This window comes from Manis pentadactyla, chromosome X (genome assembly GCF_030020395.1).
Source record: "Manis pentadactyla isolate mManPen7 chromosome X, mManPen7.hap1, whole genome shotgun sequence".
Taxonomy (NCBI): domain Eukaryota; kingdom Metazoa; phylum Chordata; class Mammalia; order Pholidota; family Manidae; genus Manis; species Manis pentadactyla.
Genome location: NC_080038.1, coordinates 146,857,815 through 146,880,389, shown reverse-complemented (window position 1 = coordinate 146,880,389; position 22,575 = coordinate 146,857,815). Strand labels below are relative to the sequence as shown.

General features: G+C 39.1%; 1 protein-coding gene across 4 annotated transcripts in view; it reads right to left on the bottom strand.

The window, feature by feature from the left end:
• F8 (coagulation factor VIII) overlaps nt 1-22,575 on the bottom strand; it is a 141,594-nt gene that overhangs the window by 25,816 nt on the left and 93,203 nt on the right. For all 4 annotated transcript variants that reach the window (XM_036923550.2, XM_036923552.2, XM_036923551.2 and 1 more), the window contains 8 exons: nt 13,581-13,734; nt 12,021-12,233; nt 11,540-11,768; nt 11,135-11,317; nt 9,803-9,919; nt 9,135-9,206; nt 8,097-8,182; nt 5,651-5,806 (listed from right to left, as the gene is read on the bottom strand). In XM_036923550.2, the coding sequence (XP_036779445.2) occupies nt 5,651-5,806; nt 8,097-8,182; nt 9,135-9,206; nt 9,803-9,919; nt 11,135-11,317; nt 11,540-11,768; nt 12,021-12,233; nt 13,581-13,734 (1,210 nt within the window). The remainder of the gene's footprint in view (nt 1-5,650; nt 5,807-8,096; nt 8,183-9,134; nt 9,207-9,802; nt 9,920-11,134; nt 11,318-11,539; nt 11,769-12,020; nt 12,234-13,580; nt 13,735-22,575) is intronic.

Here is a 22,575-nt window from a genome sequence, read left to right as displayed (position 1 = left end):
CTTATGACTAATGCTTAGGAGTTGTGGAATGTGACTGGTGATGGTATTTGGATTTGGGCTTAAGGAAAAGCCTCCTTTGGCCTGTGGTCTTAACTCCTTGCACTGATGAGATGGTGGGAGGGATTACCAGAGAGCTTGGTATTTTGGTATATTGGGTATACAGTATAATTCAGGAAATACTGAAGCTTCTCCATTTTCCATTGGCTAATTTATATATCACCCTCAGAAACTTCCTAACGCAGATAACTGGGCTCAAGCCAAATTTCAGTGATTTTGACAGCTCTCTTGCTGTATGTCAGCTTAATATCAAAATTAACACTGATTTCTAACATGACCAAAAGCTAAATACTTTTAAAAGGACAGCTTTAGTCTTTAACTTGAAAACCAGAAGGAAAGCTCTACATCACTGAAATGTTGATTGACAATTCAAGACTAATATTTAAAATATGAACTGATGAAAATGGTGACAGTGAAACAGTGATCCTTAAAGAATGTTCAGGTTGGGACGTCCCAACCTGAAGCCCCATTTATGAGGGACTTCTTTTTTTTTTAATTTTTATTAAGGTATTATCTATATACACTCTTATGAAGGTTTCACATGAAAAAACAATGTGGTTACTACATTTACCGCTATTATCAAGTCCCCACCCACACCCCAATACAGTCACTGTCCATCAGTGCAGCAAGATGCCACAGAGTCACTCTTTGTCTTCTCTGTGCAACACTTTTCCCCGTGATCCCACACACCATGTGTACTAAACATAATACCCCTCAATCCCCTTCTCCCTCCCTCCCCACCCGCCTTCCCCCACCCCTCCCCTTTGGTAACCACCAGTCCCTTCTTGGAGTCTCTGAGTCTGCTGCTATTTTGTTCCTTCAGTTTTGCTTCGTTGTTTTACTATGAGGGACTTCTTTGATGAAAAATAGTCCTTATGAAAAAATATTTTGTATGTGAATAATACAGTGGCATATAAACCACCATGCTAGAGGATGACTAAGAGTGGATTTTGTAAATAAGGCAAGCTCTGGGATGGAAGAGTTCCGGTTAATATTAACTGTTTGGGCATCTCTACTGCCATGGGACTAGACCACCACTCTGCAAAGTTTTTATGCAAAGGACTAGGTGGAAATTCTTTAGTCTTTTCAGGCCATAAGTGCTCTCTGTTTCATGGTCTTGTTTGTTTTTGCCACTTTAAATGTTAAAACCAGTCTTAACTCACAGTCCATACAGAGGCAGGTTTTGGTCCAAATCCATGGGCTCTAGCTTGCCTGCCCCTTTACTAGTATTTAGAACATAGTAGTTACTCAGTAACTTTTAAATGAATGACCATCATGAGAGTAGTTAACTATTTTATCATTATCATTGAACAAGAAACACTGAAAATAAATGAACTAGTCCTTCAGATCCAGATTCTAGGAAAAGAAAATAAACCAAAAAAAGCGAAAGAGAATTTAGGGGAAGGAAACCCAAGATGGCAGAGTTGGAAGAAGCTGAGCTCACCTCTTCTCGTGTATGTACCAAATCTACCCCTAGATACACAGCAATTCCTCCTAAGAAAGAACTGAGGGCTCAGTGGGTGGCTTCTACATGACCAGGTAAGAGAGGCCACATAAAAAAATGGAAGGAGAGAGAGACATGGCAATAGTGAGAACCTCCCCCCACCACAATACAGTGGCCTGCAGCAGGGAGGGTATCAATGAGGGACCTGCACACAGATTCACCTGCTCTAGTGAACAGAAAAAAAACCCCAAAGTTTAAAGGACAATGAGAGTATAGGTAAAGTAAGCTGCTTTACTTACTATAGAATCCGTCAAATGGTTGGGGAGCTGCTAGAACTCTATGGGATCAGAGGTGCTGGTGCATGCCCTTGTTTATTGACTGCTGCATATTGATAGAAGGTATGGTAGCATGGTTCAGAGTCCCAAAGTCCCCATCAGCTTCAGACATCTCCCAAGATGGCCTCCTACCACTGCCTGAGCCCAAATGCACCAGCACTGTGCATAGTGGGACTCCTCTGGACTGCAACTCGGGCCCCCAACCCCACCACCAGGGTTCCCCAGCCCAGGCATGTAAGGGTACCCCCCCTCACCTGTACTCACATAGCCCCAGCCAGCTACCCAAAGCCACCAGGCATACACAAGTCTACCTAGGGGACGTCCTACCCAAGGTCACTCCCTCAGGAGTAGGAGAGGTAGCTGCTTCACCTAATTCATTGAAACAGATGGAAATAATAAAAAATAATAAGAACAGGAGACAGAGGAATATGCTACAAACAAAAGAACAAGACACAACCTCAGAAAGATAACTGAAATGGAGTTAAGCAATCCATCCGATAAAGAGTTCAAAGTAATGGTTATAAAGTTACTTGCCAGACTTGAAAGGAGAGTGGCTGAACCCAAGGAGGATTTCAACAGAGAAGATATAAAAATAATCAGAGTCAAATAATATAAAAAATGAAATGGAAAACACACTAAAGACAATCAACAACAGATTAGAGAATGCAGATTAGTGAATCAGCAATGTGGAATACAGGGTATGGAAACCACTCAAGCTGAGCGGCAAAAAGAAAAAAACTAAAAAAATGAGGATAGGTTCAGAGATCTCTGTGACAACATCAAACATACTAACATTTGCATTATAGGAGTCTTAGAAGGAGGAGAGAGAGAGAAAGGGGTGGGAAACTTATTTGAAGAAATAATAGCTGTAAAGTTCCCTAACCTAGGGAAGGAAACAAACATCCAGGTTCAGGAAGTACAGATACCTTAAACAAGATGAACCCAAGGAGGCCCATACCAAAACATGTAATTAAAATGTCAAAGATTAAGGAATCTTAAAAGCAGCAAGAGAAAAACAATGAGTTATGTACAAGGGAAACCCCATAAGACTCTACTGGTATTTCAACAGAAACTACAGGCTGGAAGAAGTGGCATGATATATTCAAAGTTAAAGGAGTTCACCTTAAAGAAGATACCAATAAATGGAAATACATCCTGTGCTCATGGATAGGAAGAATTAATATTGTCAAAATGGCCATCCTGCCTAAAGCAATCTACAGATTCAATGCAATTCCTATCAAAATACCAACAGCATTCTTCAATGAACTAGAGAAAATCGTTCTAAAATTCATATGGAACCACAAAAGACCCCAAATAGCCAAAGCAATCCTGAGAAGGAAGAATAAAGCTGGGGGGATTATGCTCCCCAACTTCAAGCTCTACTACAAAGCCACAGTAATCAAGACAATTTGGTACTGGCACAAGAACAGACCCATAGACCAATGGAACAAACTAGAGAGTCCAGATATTAATCCAAGCATATATGGTCAATTAATATATGATAAAGGAGCCATGGATATACAATGGGGAAATGACAGCCTCTTCAACAGCTGGTGTTGAAACTGGATTATTGTCTAACCCCATACACAAAAGTACACTCAAAATGGACCAAAGACTGAATGTAAGTCATGAAACCATAAAACTCTTAGAAGACAACATAGGCAAAAATCTCTTGAGTATAATAGTCACTGTGGCAACACCTGTAGCATCATCTGATTGTAGAGTGATCTATCTTTCTGTGGCCCTTATTTTTACAGCATATGTAGGGAAAAAAAATATTATGAATATGTACAAAGAAGAATACACATGAACATACATGGAGAATCAGGACACATCCATGGAACTCTGGAAGAGTCTTACATATCCTGTGGTTGTATACAGATAACTTAGACTTAAGAACAAGACTAGGACCTGAGCATATGAATTGCAGAGTTGTAGTGACAGTTAATCCTCAACCCACCCAGTCTATTATGCTAATATAAGGACACTAGCAGAAATGTCAATTTTGTCTCCCAGTGTCTTCCTTCTGTAACTCTTCTCCCCAAGCAAGAAAATTATACCTATGTTCCTCTAATATATTATCAATATAATCCTAAAATTCCATTTTGAGGGTCTACTTCTTGGGGCTACTTTTGGCAGCAATAACTGTATGAGACAGTAATTATTTGAACAAGAAACAGGGAATACTCAAATTAGGATATTTTGAGGAAAGTTTAATAAAGGTACTAGCTAGGAATCTAGTAGCAGGGTATTACCATCTCTAGGCCTAGAGGGATGAGGAGAGGGAGCAGAATACTAAAGGAGAGAATTAGGTAGATTCTTGTAGTGGCTTACAAAAATGATCACAAACACTTTACATTCCTCCCATTAAGAAGTGGGGTCTATATCCCAGCCCCTTGAATCTGACTTGCTTATACCCAACTTGCTTATATTCCAAGAATGTATTGAAAGTGACGCTATGTGACTAGATCAGAAGAGGTGATGTAGCTTCGACCTTATTAGCTGGAATACTCACAGTTAGAGTCCCTAAGATACCATGTAAGAAGTCCTATTGCCTTGAGACTGTCAATGCTGTCAGAAGTCCAGGCCTCATTGAAAGGCCATGCAAAGTTACTTTACTCAATAGCCCCATATGCTGTCCTAGCTAGGTTACTCAGCACCAACCACCACTTGCGTAAGTGAAGGTGCTTTCAGATGATTCCAGCCCCCAGCTGAGCCCCCCCCCCATATTGTGGAGCAGAGGCAAGCCATCTCTGCTGTGCCCTATTCAAGTCCTGACTCACAGAATCAGTGAACAAAATGATTGTTTTTATGATATTAAGTTTTGGGGTGGTTTGGTACTCAGCAATAGTAACTGGAGCAGGTGAAGAAAGCCACTTTGAGGGGAACAGTGACAGTCAGTGGAGAGATAAGTGACAGCCAGGAGAATAAATATCCTGATCTTACTCTTTTCTCTTCCTCTGATCTCTTGCCAGTGCTTTTTGTTGGTGAAACCCAACACAAAACTAGAGGATAAGGTAGTTTGTTGATGTATTCCACACAGACCAAGTTCATGAAACAAGAAGGAGGGTAGAGAAGGGGGAAAATTGATCTAAAGAGGCAAACAACTCGTCTTGCACAGGGCCATTTGAGGACTTTGAGATTTATTCTGAAGACAGGAGGGAGACACTGACAAGGCTTTAGGCAGGGGACTGATAAGATGATCATCCCCAAAATGATGTGCAGCTGTTATTAGAGAAGAAGAGACTAGAAACAGGAAAAGACTAGCTAGGAATGCAACATAATAGGTCCAGTATGAGGTGCTGGGGCCTTGGGCTGTAGTATAAATGAAATAGAGGAGATGTAAGAAGCATTGCAAATGATAAGTTGACTATAAGTAAAGGTCTTGAGCTCACCCCTAGAGAATTCATCATTTCCCAACGTTTCACCCATCTCTTTACGTGGAAGATGCAAAACTTCACTTCCATTCATGGTTTTACCTCCTAAACTCAAGTTTTTACCTTCTGCCTGCTAGACATTCAACCTGATTGCCTATTACTGGAAATCCATAAGGAAACTCACAATTTTATCAATCCACCCAGTCCTGAATCGTATATTTCTGCCAAGAGAGCATCTTTTCATTTCTATTATCTGTAAGATCCTTGGTGCTCCCACTTTTTAGTCCATATATTCATAATCACTATAATTGTCTATAAGTGGCAAATTCTTTTTGAAGTTAAGTTTGTAGAAGCTAGGAATGTTTGACTCATATCTGAAATCTGTCAAACACTCTTTAAAATACTCATGCATTCTCTTGAAAGGACTAATTACATACCATTAAGGTCCCAGTGGAATTCCCTCGATAACTCTGCCACTTCTTTCCATCCAGACTATACATGATGATAAACTGAGAGATGTAGAGGCTGGAGAACTTCTGACGGGCACCCTGGGTCATGATGCTGTGAATAATCATTGGTGCCAACAGATCCACCTACCAATTAAAACGACACTTTGAATGTATGTATCACCTTCTGATATTAATTAGTAAAGGAGAAGTTACATTGATACAGATACACCTAGTATTACCTTGGAGGTGCAGGTGAAGGAAATACCAATGTTGAAATGTGGATGTGTGTGAAGGTGTGGGGTAAATGATGAGAATGAGAAGGAAAGGTGTTATTGGGTCCCCAGCCTACTTCCTGTCAAACCAGACCACTTCCACATCACTGGGCCCCACTGCCTCTATACACATCCTTTGTGTATAGAGAGGCACATAATCTCTTTGCTGCACATAACCTAGTGCTTTGCCCATACCTCAGGCTCAGCCTAGCCAAAGCCAATTTCCTCCCCTCTCCCCAGACCGCCCCTCATCCCAACATCACCACCTGTGAGAAGCTGCTATCCTTCCTTCAAGTGTTAAATCAGAAACTATTTCTCCTGGTTAGCCTTTCCTGACTCAACCAAATTTCATGCTGTTTCTTTCATGCTTCCCCTTCCCTTTACATATAACTTTATTATAGCAAATTATAACATCATGTTATAAAAGTTTCTTTGCTTATCTGCCTTCCTTGTTAGACTGGCAGTGAACCTGTTTGAATCACCTAACCTCTCTGTGTCTCAATTTCTTTATCTGTAAAATGGAGATAATAATGGTGTGTATCTCAAGGTGTTTCTGGGAGGATCAAAAAGTTAGTAAAGGTAGTGTGCTGAGTTCAGTGCCTGGCACATACTAAACACTTAATAAATGTTAGCTTTTATATTCTCTCTAGCACCAGTAACTAACATGGAATCTGGTATAATACTGATGTTTAGCAAATGTTTTGTAATGAATGAGTGAATAATGACAGAGTGGTATGGCTGGTTCTTAAGAGGGCATGGACCATGGAGGCATTACAAGAGGGTATCTACTACAAGAATTTTGGCCTCAGTTACTGCCCTAACAAGGAAGTCAAACTTAACTTCCCACAGATGCCTGGCCCACTCAAATCGGACTGGTCATGACTCTTGCACTTTAATGACTGTCTGTCCTTCAGTTGACTGTAACTTCCATCCATCCATCCATTAACGGAAAGAATATATTTTTAGCACTTGTTACATGCCAAGCACTGTTCTAGGTACTGGGAATACAGTAGTGAGCAAGAGAAAAAAAAGGCTTGCCCTCATGAGACTTACATTTGAGTTGGGAAAACAGACTATCATATTTATGTTTTTATTTGTTTACAGGAGCAAGTAGTGATAAATTGAGGCAAGGTAACAGGATAGAGAATGGCAAGGTCTGCAGAAGCTACAGTGCTGTGTTTTCCCAGATTAGGTGATACTCCCAATCAGAGAAAATTCATTTTTCCTCTTGACGTTATGGCATAAAAAAATGAAAATACTAGGTGCAAAAATCATGACTTTTGTTGAACTGATTTGTACTGTTTCTTCATATAGTGTACGAGAGGTCTTTTTTGGACCACTGACTGTTGTATCTTCTAGCAATTTTAAGGAAGCCTTTAGCAGTTCTAATAAAGCCTTGACAACTACCTTTTCCACCTACACTCTGTAACTGACGAATTCTTGGCAAACTGCCTATCTTATCTACTTAATCTTTGTTGTGCATCTTCTACATTATGATTGGGATCTTGGAGCAATTTGGCAATTACAGATTCAATACTTTCACCTAGGTATCCAGCCAGGTACTTGAATGTGACAGTAAGACACGTCTCTCTATGAGGAAGTAAGCAAGGTGGTGATGAGTGACTCAGTGTATAAATACAAACATTGCAGCTGGACATCTCCGTGCAGCCTGCCTGCTCTTGGTCACCCGATGCCCCTCAAGCCAGCCCAGTGCTTTCATGCCTGGTGGCCTGGCTGCTGTCACTCCTCAGGCCTTCTCACCAGAATAGATGCCAACCCCAACTCCCCTCCCTAAAGAAGCCACATTTTCTTGGTTTATGGGATGGAGGATTGAGTCATTTGTTTTCATGCTAAAATAAAGGGATTGAAGGACACCAGGCCACCTATGCAATTGCATGCATCTAATAATAGAATACACAGTCTTAGGAGATGATGAGTTCAATGCTATAGAAAGTATTCAGATGTTCTAATCCCAATAGAAAGATTAAATAATTGTATTCCTGGTCTTCTATTTTTGGCTGTTTTTGTACAAATCATAAGCCATTCTACTCTTCAGTTCTCTTCTCATCTGTTACCTGGAGTTCGATGAAAATAAGTTTGGTATAAAACTTTGAGCTTCTAACAGGAATACATGATGTAATTGAACGTGATGCATTTCTAACCTTGATCCAGGAAAAGGGATCCTTGGTGCTCCAGGCATTGATTGATCCAGAATAATGAAGTCTGGCCAGCTCTGGGGCCCACTGTCCTTTGCCCAAGAAAAGGGAGAGAGGTTAGATTCAGGTGGGTTGGTCCTAGATCCTTGGGAACAAAATTTTTCTCTTGAAAAAGGTTAATCCTAACTGTGGAGAAGATAAAGGCTTAATGCATAGTAGTATCAATGACTACCTAGGTGTTTTGTGTTTTCCTTGCCCTTGTCCATTTTATTTTCTAAAATTTAATAATTTTGTTGATTGCTAGCACCTCTAATTACATGATACTGAAATGCATTACTAGGACTACCAAATAATAATATTTCTTTATTACACAATGTATGTTTATTGTAGAAAAGTTAGAAAATTAAAAAATAAGAATAAAGCATAAGTAAAAACAATAATAAAAGAAATAAGAAACATCATCCTTTTACCCAGAGAAAAATAATACTATTTTGGTATATAACTCTCCAGCCTCCTTCTCAAAGGGAATTTTTTTTCCCTCTAAACAAGGGTGGGCAAACTTTTTCTGTAAAGGGCCAAAAAGTAAATAATTTAAGATTGTAGATCCTCTGTTCTCTGCTGCAGCTACTTAACTGCTGTTGTAGAGTGAGAGCAGCCACAGATGATTGTCAATGAATGGACGTGACTGCACACCAATACAAGAGTTTATTTATGGACACTGAAATTTTAATTTCATGTAATTTGCACATGTCAGGAGATCCCATTCATCTTTAAGTATCACTGCTCATAGAAAAATGTAATTTCCTGCTACAGAGAAGAGATGGATTCAAGGGAGAGCAATATTGAAGGCATTGCCCAGGTGAGAAGTGACAGTGGCCTGAATTAAGATGGTCACAGTGGGTAATGAAGGAGAAAAGATGGATTTGAGAGACACCTATGGAGTAGAATGAATAAAAGCATGGAGATGGATTGGTTACCTGAATTGCTCCAATAGAAATAAGATATAATCAGTCCAGTTTGTGGATAGAAAATAATAGTATTTACCATATTGTCCTGAAGCTGTAATCTGAGAATCTCTAATGTGTCCAGAAGCCATTCCCAGTGGAGTCTGACACTCTGAAATCAAAAGAGGGGGACATAATAGCTAGAACTTCAGAAAATGCAGCTTCACAAATGCAAATCAATGAAAATGGGAGAACAGCAATAAATGTTCCTATTTATTAGTGTTTACTATGTCAACTGTACAAGAACTCATTTAATTTACCCCAACAGGCAATGCTAGAACAATTCACTTTTGGCAGCTGAGGAAACTAGGGTCCATGCATAAGCAGACCAGTTGTTCTCTTACTTCTTTAGGGCTAAATCTCAAACTCTTCCAAGTGATATTTGTGAGTTATCTTTGGTAATTGAACTAAAATTAAGTCTCAAAATTTGCCCTTGGAGATCCTGGATCTTCACAAAGTTGTGAAAATGAAAAAATATTTTGAGTGCCAGTTTTTTAATTATTTAGAGCTTCAGGTTCAATGTGTTCAAAACTTCAAGCATATCTGTCCTCTGAGGACTGATGATTTCTACCAGCAGTTTTCATTTTGGATTTGGCAATAACTATGAGCTTGTGTTTATTTCTTGACAAAGGCAACCTTCTACAAAGGAGAAAAGCTGTATAGAAGGAGGCTGGCAGGCCGGAAGCCTCTGCCCACAGTGCTACTCACTCTTGCTGTACACTAGAAAAAGACTGCTCATCCCAGCTTGTAGGTGCTCGCCGATAAGGCATTCTATCCGCCAAATTCCAACTTTGGATGGTAACATTTCCACCGTCTCAAAAACACCTATCAAAAATGAAAGGAAAAAAATGATTTTTCACAGAAAAAATGAGCATGAGACACATTGGCTCACTTAGTATGTCAAAGGAGATCTACCTAAGTCAGTTGCACCACTCTTGGACCCCTCAAACCCAAAATCCTGTCAGAGGCCCTGGAGATTGAGTTCCAACAGCTCCCCACCCTGGGAAGAGACTGCTTCCCACAATGGGAGAGACAGGGTGACAGACTGCTTTGGTGGGGGAGACAGGAGAAGGCTACTGCACTCCCAGGGTTATTCAGAGCCAAAGGTGTATTTCCCCTTGAGCAGATGTGCGCTTCCTGGGAGAAGGAAGTCAGGGTGAGGTCCTCATGGACCTAGCCCACTAGGGTGCTTTGAGGGCTAAAGTGACCCCAGCAGCAAGAAGCTGGAGATGAATGCGGAGAGGCTAAGGAATGAGTCACCATGTGACCACCCAGAATAAAGGTGGAACCAACCATGTCAAGGGACTTGATGAAAGAGGGTCCTAAAAGAGAGTCTCTGAACAGCCCCTGAAAGTGCCTTGCAAGAAAGTCAGCTTTAAATATCTACCAGGGGCAGACAGTATGAAACTGGTTTACAGCAATGGCTCCAGTTTTAAGTAGGTAAGAACTTTCCCCTCTCCATGCTGGAGCTCAAAGCAGCATCCAGCAAGGGAGGAAAGATCGAAGTTAAATCAAGTTCAAAATTTTGATTAATATCTTGGAGTGGACATTGTAATTTCTGATTTGAACATTTTTTGTGATGTAAAGTGACCGCAGGACTGTTTATTACTTGAAGGTGAGCAGAAAAGTCACTGGGCTCATCAGAATTTATATGCAGAAGCAGAGGAAGTTTACTCCCACTATTAAACCTGTTTTAAAGGGACAGTGGATAAATAACATGAATATATTGGTTACATACACAAATCACTCTTTGAATGACTACTGGTGCCATGTGGGGTTTGTGATGGAAAAAAATCTCTTTTTCCTAGGAAAGTGTTGTGACATTTATTGTCCATTTATTCTGTTCTATTTCCTTTATAGCATATTATCTGTATTTGAAATTATCATGTTCCTTCACTAATTTATTTATTAGCTCTCTGTAAAGTTACTTAAAAAAGCAAGGAGTTTGTTTCACTCACTGAGCATATCCCCAGTGCCTAGACCCTTGAAACTAAGTACTCAATAAGTACAGTAGGAGAAAGAGCACAAACTAGCTTATACCTGGATAAAGATTGTACACTGCCATTTTATACTCCTCTTTTTTCCGTACAGTGAACACATGTCCACTGAAATGAATAGAATGGATGTTTTCATTGCTGCCCATGCTGAGCAGATACCATCGAATCCTTTGATCCTGAGCCATTACTAAGCCAGGCAGTGTATCCATCACATAGCCATTGATTGCTGGAGAAGAACACAGAGAAGGTTGTTAAAATCTTCAGTGAGAGTTTCTTCCCCTCCACTTTAGTAAAAAAAAAAAAAAAAAAAGATTGACTCCTATGAGGATTCCACTCCCATACATATACTCTCTAGTTTGTACAATGTCCAAGCCTCAGGCTCAAGGCTCAGTTTTCATAGTGCATGCTGATTTCACAGTGATTAATACTTGGGTGTGGGATATCTTACCATGGAAGCGATAATCTTCTTGAAAAGTGCGGTCCTCCATCTGGATATTGCAGGGAGCTCTGCAGTTCCTTTCCATGTTTTCAGTGGAGTACCAGCTCTTGGTCTCATCAAAAATAGTGAAAAACAGAGCGAATTCTTGCACTGTCACTTGTCTCCCATGAGCAGGGTTCAGCGTGTTACTGCGGCAGATCAGAATGGGCCCAATCAAGCCTGAGTGCACATCCTTTTCCTGAGAGGGAAGACATCAATCCTATGAGCATGAGCACTCTCACCTATGAACCGGAGTACATTTCTCATCAACTTTTATGCTACTCCAACCCACTCCCCATCTTCTAACAGGAATATAACACAAATATGATGGCATCTCCCCTATTTAAAGCTTCTCATTATGCTTAGGATGAATACCAAAATTCTTAGCAGATAATACACAGGGTATGTCTTCTAAACCAAAAAGTGGCCAGCACAAGGTAGACTTGCTTACCAGATCGACATCAGAAAAATAAGCCCAAGCTTTGCAGTCAAACTCTTCTTTAGTGGGCGCCATGTGATGTTGCACTTTCCAAAAGTAAATTTCAGTTTCATTAGGCTTGACAAGCTTTTTTCTAGGTTGGGGTCCTTGCTGCTGATCATCCTCATAGGAAATAAGGCTAGAATAAAAGGAATAAGGACGAGAGGCCTGGTTTTTGAAAGTTACCTGCAGAGCCAAAAAAAAAATAAAGAATGTAAGTATCATGTCTTAGGATTTTAAACTTTAATATGCAGAGGAAGTGGTACAGAAGATGGATGTTGTTAGAACCCAAACCTAAAGACCTACCAAAGAAACTCTGAGGAATTTCTAAATTCTAAAATCTTTAAGGCATGAATTCAAAGTTGCAAAGGAGAAAATTCAGAAATATATAAAAGCAACTCCAAAGTAAAAGGGAAAATGTCGTCATGGGGTTTTTAGGAGACCATGACTCCATGAGTTGATACTTAAGGTTCTTCATGACAAATTCTAGGATGAATGCATGTGATCTTTAGAAAATACTTGTTTTTCAGATTTAAAAAATTATACATGTTTCATAGGACATATGGAAAGCAAAATAAAATTCAAGACAAAAGATAGTCACCCCCAGTACCATAATTTTAGATACTTATACATGACCCTGAATGTAAACAATCAATTGGGACAATGAATGACTATTTTTAGAAAATAATAAAACTACTTTGATCTCTGGCTCACACCACACACCAAAATAACTTATAGTATACAGGAATTACTGGTGGATTAAAAAGCTGAATGTTAAGAAATTAAACTGTAAAGGAAATCTGAACAAAGTATAGGTGATTTTAAGAAAAAAGTCTTGGTATAGGGAAGGATTTTTATAAACATAAAAGCTATGAAAGTGTCATAAGGGTTTATAGGCTACTACCCAAAAATTCAAACATGTTTTATTTTAAAAAACACTATATATAAAATTAAGATACAACAAACTTGGAAAAATACTCTTCACTAAAATGATCAATGATCATTAATACATTAATGATCTATAATATATATAGTAATATAAATTAAGAAAAGCACTCCCTCCAAAAAATGTCAAATGTGCAAAGGACATTAGAGAAAGACTTAATGTTCATGTACATTGCACTTCTCGAATTTCATCCTAGGAATAGGGTTTGTGATTACAGCATTATTTAAACACTGAAAAAATTAACTGTCTAAAAGTTTGTTCCTCGTAAATGGTTAACTAAACCATAAATTGATATAGTACATTATTATGCTATCATTTAAAAAAATACCTAGGAAATGTTTTCAATGATATAAGAGATGTTTGTGATATGACATTTAGTCAAAAAAGTAGAATTTGCATTGTATAATTTTGAATAAAGAGAACACATAGGAAAAAGATAAGAACATATACCAAAATGAAAACTATGGGATTATTTTTCAACTTTACTTTCTGCACTTTAAAAGTGAGAATACATTATTTTTATAATCAGAAACAACTAAAATATATATAGAATTAATATTCTTGCAATTCCATTGTCCTCAACTCACCATAATATTGTCCTCAACTTCTGCTCTTATGTATGGCCCCAAGAGTCCCAAATGTTCATTTAGTTCTCCACGGTATAGGGGCTGAGTAAAGGAGCCATCAGTAAATTCCTGGAAAACCACCTTCTTGAACTGAGGGACACCTCCACTCTGAGCCCTGGAGAAAAAATCAGAGGAAAAGCAATATCATCATGGGCCAGGTGGCTAAAAATGTCTCACATTCTTGCCTTCCCTGTGTTTGAGATACATTTAGCAGAATTGATGATTAATTGGAAGTGTAATGGGCAGGGAGGCGAGAAACAGAGTTATGAGATAACTTCTAGGCTTCTGATTTAGGTAAATGGATGGGTGGTGATGTAATTCATTGAGATGGGGAACCCTAGAGAAGTAGGTTGGGGTATACAATTTTGGACACGGAACATCTATGTGAATTAAATTGGCAAATTCACAGAAGTTGGGAGTTCACAAAAGAGGTCACGATGAATATCATTCATATTTAGATGGTATCCAAATCATGTGAGTGACTTATCAAAGCCAATAGTCAATTTTGTTATGTCCTTATCTTACTTGACATCTAACCAACGTTTGGCATAGTTAACCACTCCATCCACCTTCATATACTCTCTCCAGGCTTTGCTAGTATGTAAGTTCCATGAAAGCAAGGGGTTTTGTCTGTTTTGTTTACTGCTGTATTCCCAACAGCTGGAACAAGTGACTGGCACATAAGTGCTCAAAAAATGTTTGTTGGATATTGAATGGATGTAGGGTTTAAAAAATATTCTAAATGTAATAGAATATATATTCTCAGGGTTCAGTCCTTGGGCCTCTTTTATTTACTTTAAAGAAATCTGTTAAAACTGTGAACTAAAACTATACAATAAAGTGCATAAAACATAAATGCTTTTGGCACAAAAATGCAACCACCGTCCAGATCAAGAACATTGCCAGAAACCCAGAAGACTCACTGTATTGCCTTTCCAATCACATCTTCTCCCACCAACCCCCACTAACAATAACCCCTACTCTGGTGTTTATGATAATTATTTATTTTGCTATTTTTCATGATTGTACCACTTATGTGAACTTCCCTAAAGAATATTTTTAGTTTTGTCTGTTTTTGAAGTATGTAAATGGAACCATATTGGGGTTTTTGTTTTTTGCCAATTTTTCTATTGGATAATCTGCTTTTTCTTACTGATTTATATGAGTCTTTTGTTGGCCTTTTGTGCTGCAAACATCTCCCATTCTGTAGCTAATCTTTTCATTCTCTTTTCGCTATCTTTTGATGAGCATAAGTTCATAATTTTAATGTAGTGAAATTTATCTACAAATCCTTCATGGTCAGTGCTTTTTGTATCTTGATGTCAGTTATCTTTCGTTCCCTACCTTGGGGTTATTAAGTATGCACTTATTTTCTCTGAGAGATTTATGGTTTTATGTTCACATTTAGACTTGATTTTAGTGAATGATGACCTAACGATTCAATTTAATGTTTTTCCATATGGACATAAAAAATTTCTCAGCATCTTTTACTGAAAACTGCTCTTCTATGATACCTTTGTCATAAATCAAGTGTCTATATATGTGTATCTAGTTTTGGATTTTCTGTTCTGTTTCATTGACCTATTTGTTTACCCCATGCCAATAACCACACTGTTTTAATTGCTATAGCTTTAAAGTAAGTAATATGTTATACAGTAATTCCTCCCATCTCTTTCTTCAAGAAGGTCTTGGCTACTCTTGGCCTATTGTGTTTTCATAGTAACTTTAAAATCAGCTTGTTGAGTTCTACAAGAGAAAACACTTGCTGAGATTTTCATTTGGGGTTGTACTGAACCTAAGGTCAGTTTGGGGTTAACTTACATTTTCACAATTTTTCATTTTCACGTCCATGTACATGGTATATGTTGGCATTTATTTAGTTCTTCTTTAAAGTTTCCTAATACATTTCCATACTTTTTTCCATAGAGGTCTTATAAAACTTTTGCTATACTTACTTCTAGGTACATGTTATTATTTTATTCCACTGAAAATGTCATGTTCTTTTAATTTTACTTTCCATAACTGTCTGCTGCTATTATATGGAAATATAATTGATTTTTTAAATTATTAGTATTTTTTATTTTGGTATCATTAATATACACTCACATGACAGCATTGTGGTTACTAGATTCCCCACATTATCAAGTCATGTCTCCTTAGTCTCCTCGAATCTGGGGCAGTTTCTGAGCCTTTTCCTGTCTCTCATGACTTCTACACTTTTGAAAAGGACTGGCCAGTTATTTTGCAGAATGTCCCTCAATTTGGGTTTGTCTGATGCTTTTTCCTGATTATAATAAGGTTATGTATTTTTAGCAAGAATACCATAGAGTAATGTGCCCTCTCAGTCCTCCATTTCTGGGAATACATAATAAAGTGATGCTGACTGTAATCACTTGACAAAGGTGGTGTCTACTGGGCTTTCATATTATAGTTACTACAGCTTGTAATTAAGAAATTATCTGGGAAGATTCCTTACTCATATACTACTCTATAATATTCTATATCTATCTTTTGTAATGCCCTGCATGAGATGCTTATATTGTTCTATACAGACCATTATTTTATTGAATTTATACGTGTCTAACATTTTACTTGCTCACTATTTCTTCTTGAATTTCAGACCATCCTCTGTACCTTTTTCCTCTTCCTTAAAGTACATCTTTTTTTTATTAAGGTATCATTGATATACACTCTTATGAAGGTTTCACAAGATAAACAATGTGGTTACTACATTCACCCATATGCTCGAGTCCCCCCCATACCCCAATGCAGTCACTGTCCATCAGTGTAGTAGGATGCCACAGAGTCACTACTTGTCTTCTCTGTGCTGCACTGTCTTCCCTGTAACCCCGCCACCACACCATGTGAACTAATCATAATGCCCTTCAATCCCCTTCTCCCTCCCTCCCCACCCACCCTCCCCCATCCCTCCCCTTTGGTAACCACTAGCCCATTCTTGGGTTCTGTGAGTCTGCTGCTATTTTGTTCCTTCCGTTTTGCTTGGTTGTTATACTCCACAGATGAGGGAAATCATTTGGCACTTGTCTTTCTCCACCTCGCTTATTTCACTGAGCATAAAACCCTCTAGCACCGTCCATGTTGTTGCAAATGGTAGGATTTGTTTCTTTCTTATGGCTGAATAGTATTCCGTTGTGTATATGCACCACCTCTTCTTTATCCATTCATCTACTGATGGACACTTGGGTTGCTTTCATTTCTTGGTTATTGTAAACAGTGCTGCAATAAACATAGGGGTGCATATGTCTTTTTGAATCTGAGAACTTGTATTCTTTGGGTAAATTCCTAGGAGTGGAATTCCTGGGTCAAATAGTATTTCTATTTTTAGTTTTTTAAGGAACCTCCATATTGTGTTCCACATGGTTGAACTAGCTTACATTCCCACCAGCAGTGTAGGAGGGTTCCCCTTTCTCCGCATCCTCACCAACATTTGTTGTTCCTTGTCTTTTCGATGTTGGCCAACCTGACTGGTGTGAGGTGATAGTTCATTGTGGTTTTAATTTGTTTCCCTGATAATTAGTGATGTGGAGCATCTTTTCATGTCCCTGTTTGCCATCTGAATTTCTTCTTTGGAGAAGTGTCTGTTCAGATCCACTGCACGTTTTTTAATAGGGTTATTTGCTTTTGGGGTGTTGAGGTATGTGAGCTCTTTATATAATTTGGATGTCAACTCATTATCGGATCTGTCATTTATGAATATATTCTCCCTTTTTTGTTCTGCTGATGGTGTCCTTTGCTGTACAGATGCTTTTTAGTTTGATGTAGTCCCACTTATTCATTTTTGCTTTTGTTTCCCTTGCCTGGGGAGATATGTTCATGAAGAAGTTGCTCATGTTTATGTCCAAGAGAGTTTTGCTTATGTTTTCTTCTAAGAGTTTAATGGTTTCATGACTTACATTCAGGTCTTTGATCCATTTCAAATTTACTTTTGTGTATGGGGTTAGACAATAATCCAGTTTCATTTTCTTACATGTAGCTGTCCAGTTTTGCCAACACTAGCTGTTGAAGAGGCTGTCATTTCCCCATTGTATATCCATGGCTCCTTTGTCATATATTAATTGACCATATATGCTTGGGTTAATATCTGGGCTCTCTATTCTGTTCCACTGGTCTATGGATCTGTTCTTGTGCCAGTACCAAATTGTCTTGATTACTGTGGCTTTGTAGTAGAGCTTGAAGTCAGGGAGCATAATTTCCCCAGCTTTATTCTTCCTTCTAAGGATTGCTTTAGCTATTCTGGATCTCTTGTGGTTCCATATGAATTTTAGAACTATTTGTTCCAGTTCGTTGAAGAATGCTGTAGGTATTTTGATAGGGATTGCATTGAATCTGTAGATTGCTTTAGGCAGGATGGCCATTTTGACAATATTAATTCTTCCTACACAAGAGAATGGAATGTGTTTCCATTTATTAGTGTCTTCTTTAATTTCTCTTAAGAGTGTCTTGTAGCTTTCAGAGTATAGGTCTTTCACTTCCTCGGTTAGGTTTATTCCTAGGTATTTTATTCTTTTTGATGCAATTGTGAATGCAGTTGTTTTTCTGATTTCTCTTTCTGCTAGTTCATCATTAGTGTATAGGAATGCAACAGATTTCTGTGTATTAATTTTGCATCCCACAACTTTCCTGAATTCAGATATTAGTTCTAGTAGTTTTGGAGTAGATTCTTTATGGTTTGTTATGTACAACATTATGTCATCTGTAAACAGTGACAGTTTGACTTCTTCCTTGCCAATATGGATGCCTTTTATTTCTTTGTGTTGTTTGATTGCTGTGGCTAGGACCTCCAGAACTACGTTGAATAACAGTGGGGAGAGTGGGCATCCTTGTCTTGTTCCCAATCTTAGGTGACAAGCTTTCAGCTTCTTGCTGTTCAGTATGATGTTGGCTGTGGGTTTTTCATATGTGACCTTTATTATGTTGAGGTACTTGCCCTCTATACCCATTTTGTTGAGAGTTTTTATCATGAATGGATGTTGAATTTTGTCAAATGCTTTTTCAGCATCTATGGAGATGATCATGTGGTTTTTGTCCTTCTTTTTGTTGATGTGGTGGATGTTGTTGATGGATTTTTGAATGTGGTACCATCCTTGCATCCCGGAGATGAATCCCACTTGATCATGGAGTATGATCCTCTTGATGTATTTTTGAATTGAGCTTGCTAATATTTTGTTGAGCCTTTTTGCATCTCTGTTCTTCAGGGATATTGCTCTGTAGTTTTCTTTTTTTGTGTGGGGTCTTTGCCTCGTTTTGGTATTACAGTGATGCTGACCTCATAGAATGAGTTTGGGAGTATTCCCTCCTCTTCTATTTTTTGGAAAACTTTAAGGAGAATGGGTATTATGTCTTCTCTATATGTCTGATAAAATTCAGTGGTGAATCTATCTGGCCCGGGGATTTTGTTCTTGGGTAGTTTTTTGATTACTGATTCAATTTCATTGCTGGTAATTGGTCTGTTTTGATTTTCTGTTTCTTCCTTGGTCAGTCTTGGAAGGTTGTGTTTTTCTAGAAAGTTGTCCATTTCTTCTAGGTTATCCAGCTTGTTAGCATATAGATTCTCATAGTATTCTCTTATAATTCTTTGTATTTCTGTGGTGTCCAGTGTGATTTTTCCTTTCTCATTTCTGATTCTGTTTATGTGTGTAGACTCTCTTTTTCTCTTAATAAGTCTGACTAGGGAGGTGATCTATTTTATTTATTTTCTCAAAGAACCAGCTCTTGGTTTCATTGATTTTTTTCTATTGTTTTATTCTTCTCAATTTTATTTATTTATGCTCTAATCTTTATTATATCCCTCCTTCTGCTGACTTTGGGCCTCATGTGTTCTTCTTTTTCCAGGTTCAATAACTGTGATTTTAAACTATTCATTTGGGATTGTTTTTCCTTCTTTAAATAGGCCCAAATTGCTATATACTTTCCTCTTAGAACTGCCTTCACTGCATCCCACAGAAGTTGAGGCTTTGTATTGTTGTTGTCATTTGTCTCCATTACTTGATCTCTATTTTAATTTGGTCATTGATCCATTGATTATTTAGGAGCATGTTGTTAAGCCTCCATGTGTCCATGAGCCTTTTTGTTTTCTTTGTAAAATTTATTTCTAGTTTTATACCTTTGTGATCTGAGAAGTTGGTTGGTACAATTTCAGTCTTTTTGAATTTACTGAGGCTTTTTTTGTGGCCTAGTATGTGGTCTAGTCTGGAAAATGTTCCATGTGCACTTGAGAAGAATGTGTATCCTGCTACTTTTGTGTGTAGAGTTCTGTAGATGTCTATTAGGTCCATCTGTTCTAGTGTGTTGTTCAGTGCCTCTGTGTCCTTACTTATTTTCTGTCTGGTTGATGTGTCCTTTGGAGTGAGTGGTGTGTAGAAGTCTCCTAAAATGAATGCACTGCATTGTATTTCACCCTTTAATTCTGTTAGTATTTGTTTCACATATGTAAGTGCTCCTGTGTTGGGTGCATAGATATTTATAATGGTTATATCCTCTTGTTGGACTGACCACTTTATCATTATGTAATGTTCATCTTTGTCTCTTGTGACTTTCTTTGCTTGAAAGTCTATTTTCTCTGATGCAAGTACTACAACAACTGCTTTTTTCTCCCTATTAGTTGCATGAAATATCTTTTTCTATCCCTTCACTTTTAGTCTTTATATGTCTTTGGGTTTGAGGTGAGTCTCTTGTAAGCAGCATATAGATGGGTCTTGCTTTTATATCCATTCTATTACTCTGTGTCATTTGATTGGTGCAGTCAGTCCATTTACATTTAGGGTGATTATCGATAGATATGTACTTATTGCCATTGCAGGCTTTCAATTCATGGTTACCAAACGTTCAAGGGTAGCTTCTTTACTGTCTAACTGTGTAACTTAACTCACTTATTATGCTATTATAAACACAGTCTGATGATTCTTTATTTATCTATGTTCTTTCTCTACCTCCTTCACTCTTAATATATTAGATGTTTTATTCTGTACTCTTGTGTTTCGCTTGACTGATTTTGTGGATAGCTGATTTTATTTTGTGTTTAGTTATTATTTGGTTGGTCTACTTTCTTTGCTGTGGTTTTATTTTCTCTGGTGATATCTGTTTAGCCTTAGGAACACTTCCATCAAGAGCAGTCCCTTTATAATTCACTGTACAGATGGTTTGTGGGAGGTAAATTCCATCAACTTTTGCTTATCTGGGAATTGTTTAAGCTCTCCTTCAAATTTAAATGATCATCTTGCTGGAAAAAGTATTCTTGGTTTAAGGCCCTTCTGTTTCATTTCATTAAATATATCATGCCATTCTCTTCTGGCCTGTAAGGTTTCTGCTGAAAAGTCTGATGATAGCTGATGAGTTTTCCTTTGTAGGTGAACTTTTTTCTCTCTCTGGCTGCTTTTAATACCCTGTCCTTGTCTTTGATCTTTGCCATTTTAATTATTATATGTTTTGGTGTTATCCTCCTTGGGTCCCTTGTGTTGGGAGATCTGTGTGCTTCCATGGTCTGAGAGACTATTTCCTTCCCCAACTTGGGGAAGTTTTCAGCAATTATTTCTTCAAAGACACTTTCTATCCTTTTTCTCTCTTCTTCTTCTTCTGGTACCCATATATGTGAATATTGTTCAGTTTGGATTGGTCACACAGTTCTCTTAATATTCTTTCATTCATAGAGATCTGTTTCTCTCTCTCTGCCTCAACTTCTCTGTATTCCTGTTCTCTGATTTGTATTCCATTAACAGTCTCTTCCACATTATCCAGTCTGCTCTTAAATCCTTCCATTGTTTGTTTCATTTCTGTTATCTCCCTCTGGAGTTCATCCCTTAGCTCTTGAACATTTCTCTGCAGGTCCATCAGCATGGTTATGACCTTTATTTTGAATTCTTTTTCAGGAAGATTGGTGATTTCTTTCTCACCAGGCCCTCTCTCTGGTGTTTGAGGGATTTTGTACTGAACAAGGTTCTTCAGCCTTTTCATGGCGATGGAAGTGATCGCCAGTGAGTGACGCATGTGTCAGCTGGGAGAACAAAGTCCCTTCTTGCTTGCTGGTTGCCTTGCCCTTCCCCGCTGCCTGTACTGGTCCCCCGCACACAGGGAGCAGCCTCTGGTTTAATCCCCTGAGCTGCTGTGAGTGGAGTGGCCCTCGGGATGGCCTAGGGCACTGGCAGGTGTTGCAGGCGAGCGGTGTGTGTTCTCCCACAAGAACAGTGCCCCTTTGTGTTTTGGGGACTCTGTGCCAGACTCTGCTGCCTGTGCCAGGCAGCCACACACAGGAAGCAGCCTCTGGGTTGATCCTCTGAGCTGCCGTGGATGGGGTGGCCCTTGGGTTGGCCTAGGTCTCTGTCGGTGGTTGCAGGTGACCAGCATGTGTTCACTGTGAGAATAGAACTCCTATGTGCTTTCCAGACTCCACGCCAGCTTCCTCTGCCTGTGCCAGTCAGCCACACTCAGGGGGAAGCCTCTGGGTTGATCCCCTGAGCTGCCATGGGCAGGGCAGCCCTCGGTATGGCCTAGGGCACTGGCAGGGTTTGCAGGCCAGCAGCACGTGTTCACTGAGAAAATAAAGTCCCTTTGTGCCTTCTGGACTCTGCACCAGTCTCTGCTGTCTGTGTTAGTTGACTGCGGGCAGGGGGCAGCCTCTGAGTCTGGCCCAGTAAGCCGCACACTGGGAGAAGCCTCTGTGTGGTTCCTGTGGGCGGGGCTGCTCCACAGCTGTGGCGGGTCAGCGGTTTGCTTGCAGTGCCGGCAGGGGGAAGGAATGGCAGGCTGCTTATCACCGTGAAGATCTTCAGTGCTGCATTGCCACCCAGGGGTTAGGGCACCTGAAGTTCTGGTTATTTAGCAGTCCTGTGCTTCCACTCCCTCCCCACTCTGATTCTTTTCCTCCTGCCGGTGAGCTGGGGTTGGGGGACTGTCCGGGTCCCACCAGGTCATGGCTTTGTATCTTACCCTTTTCCATGAG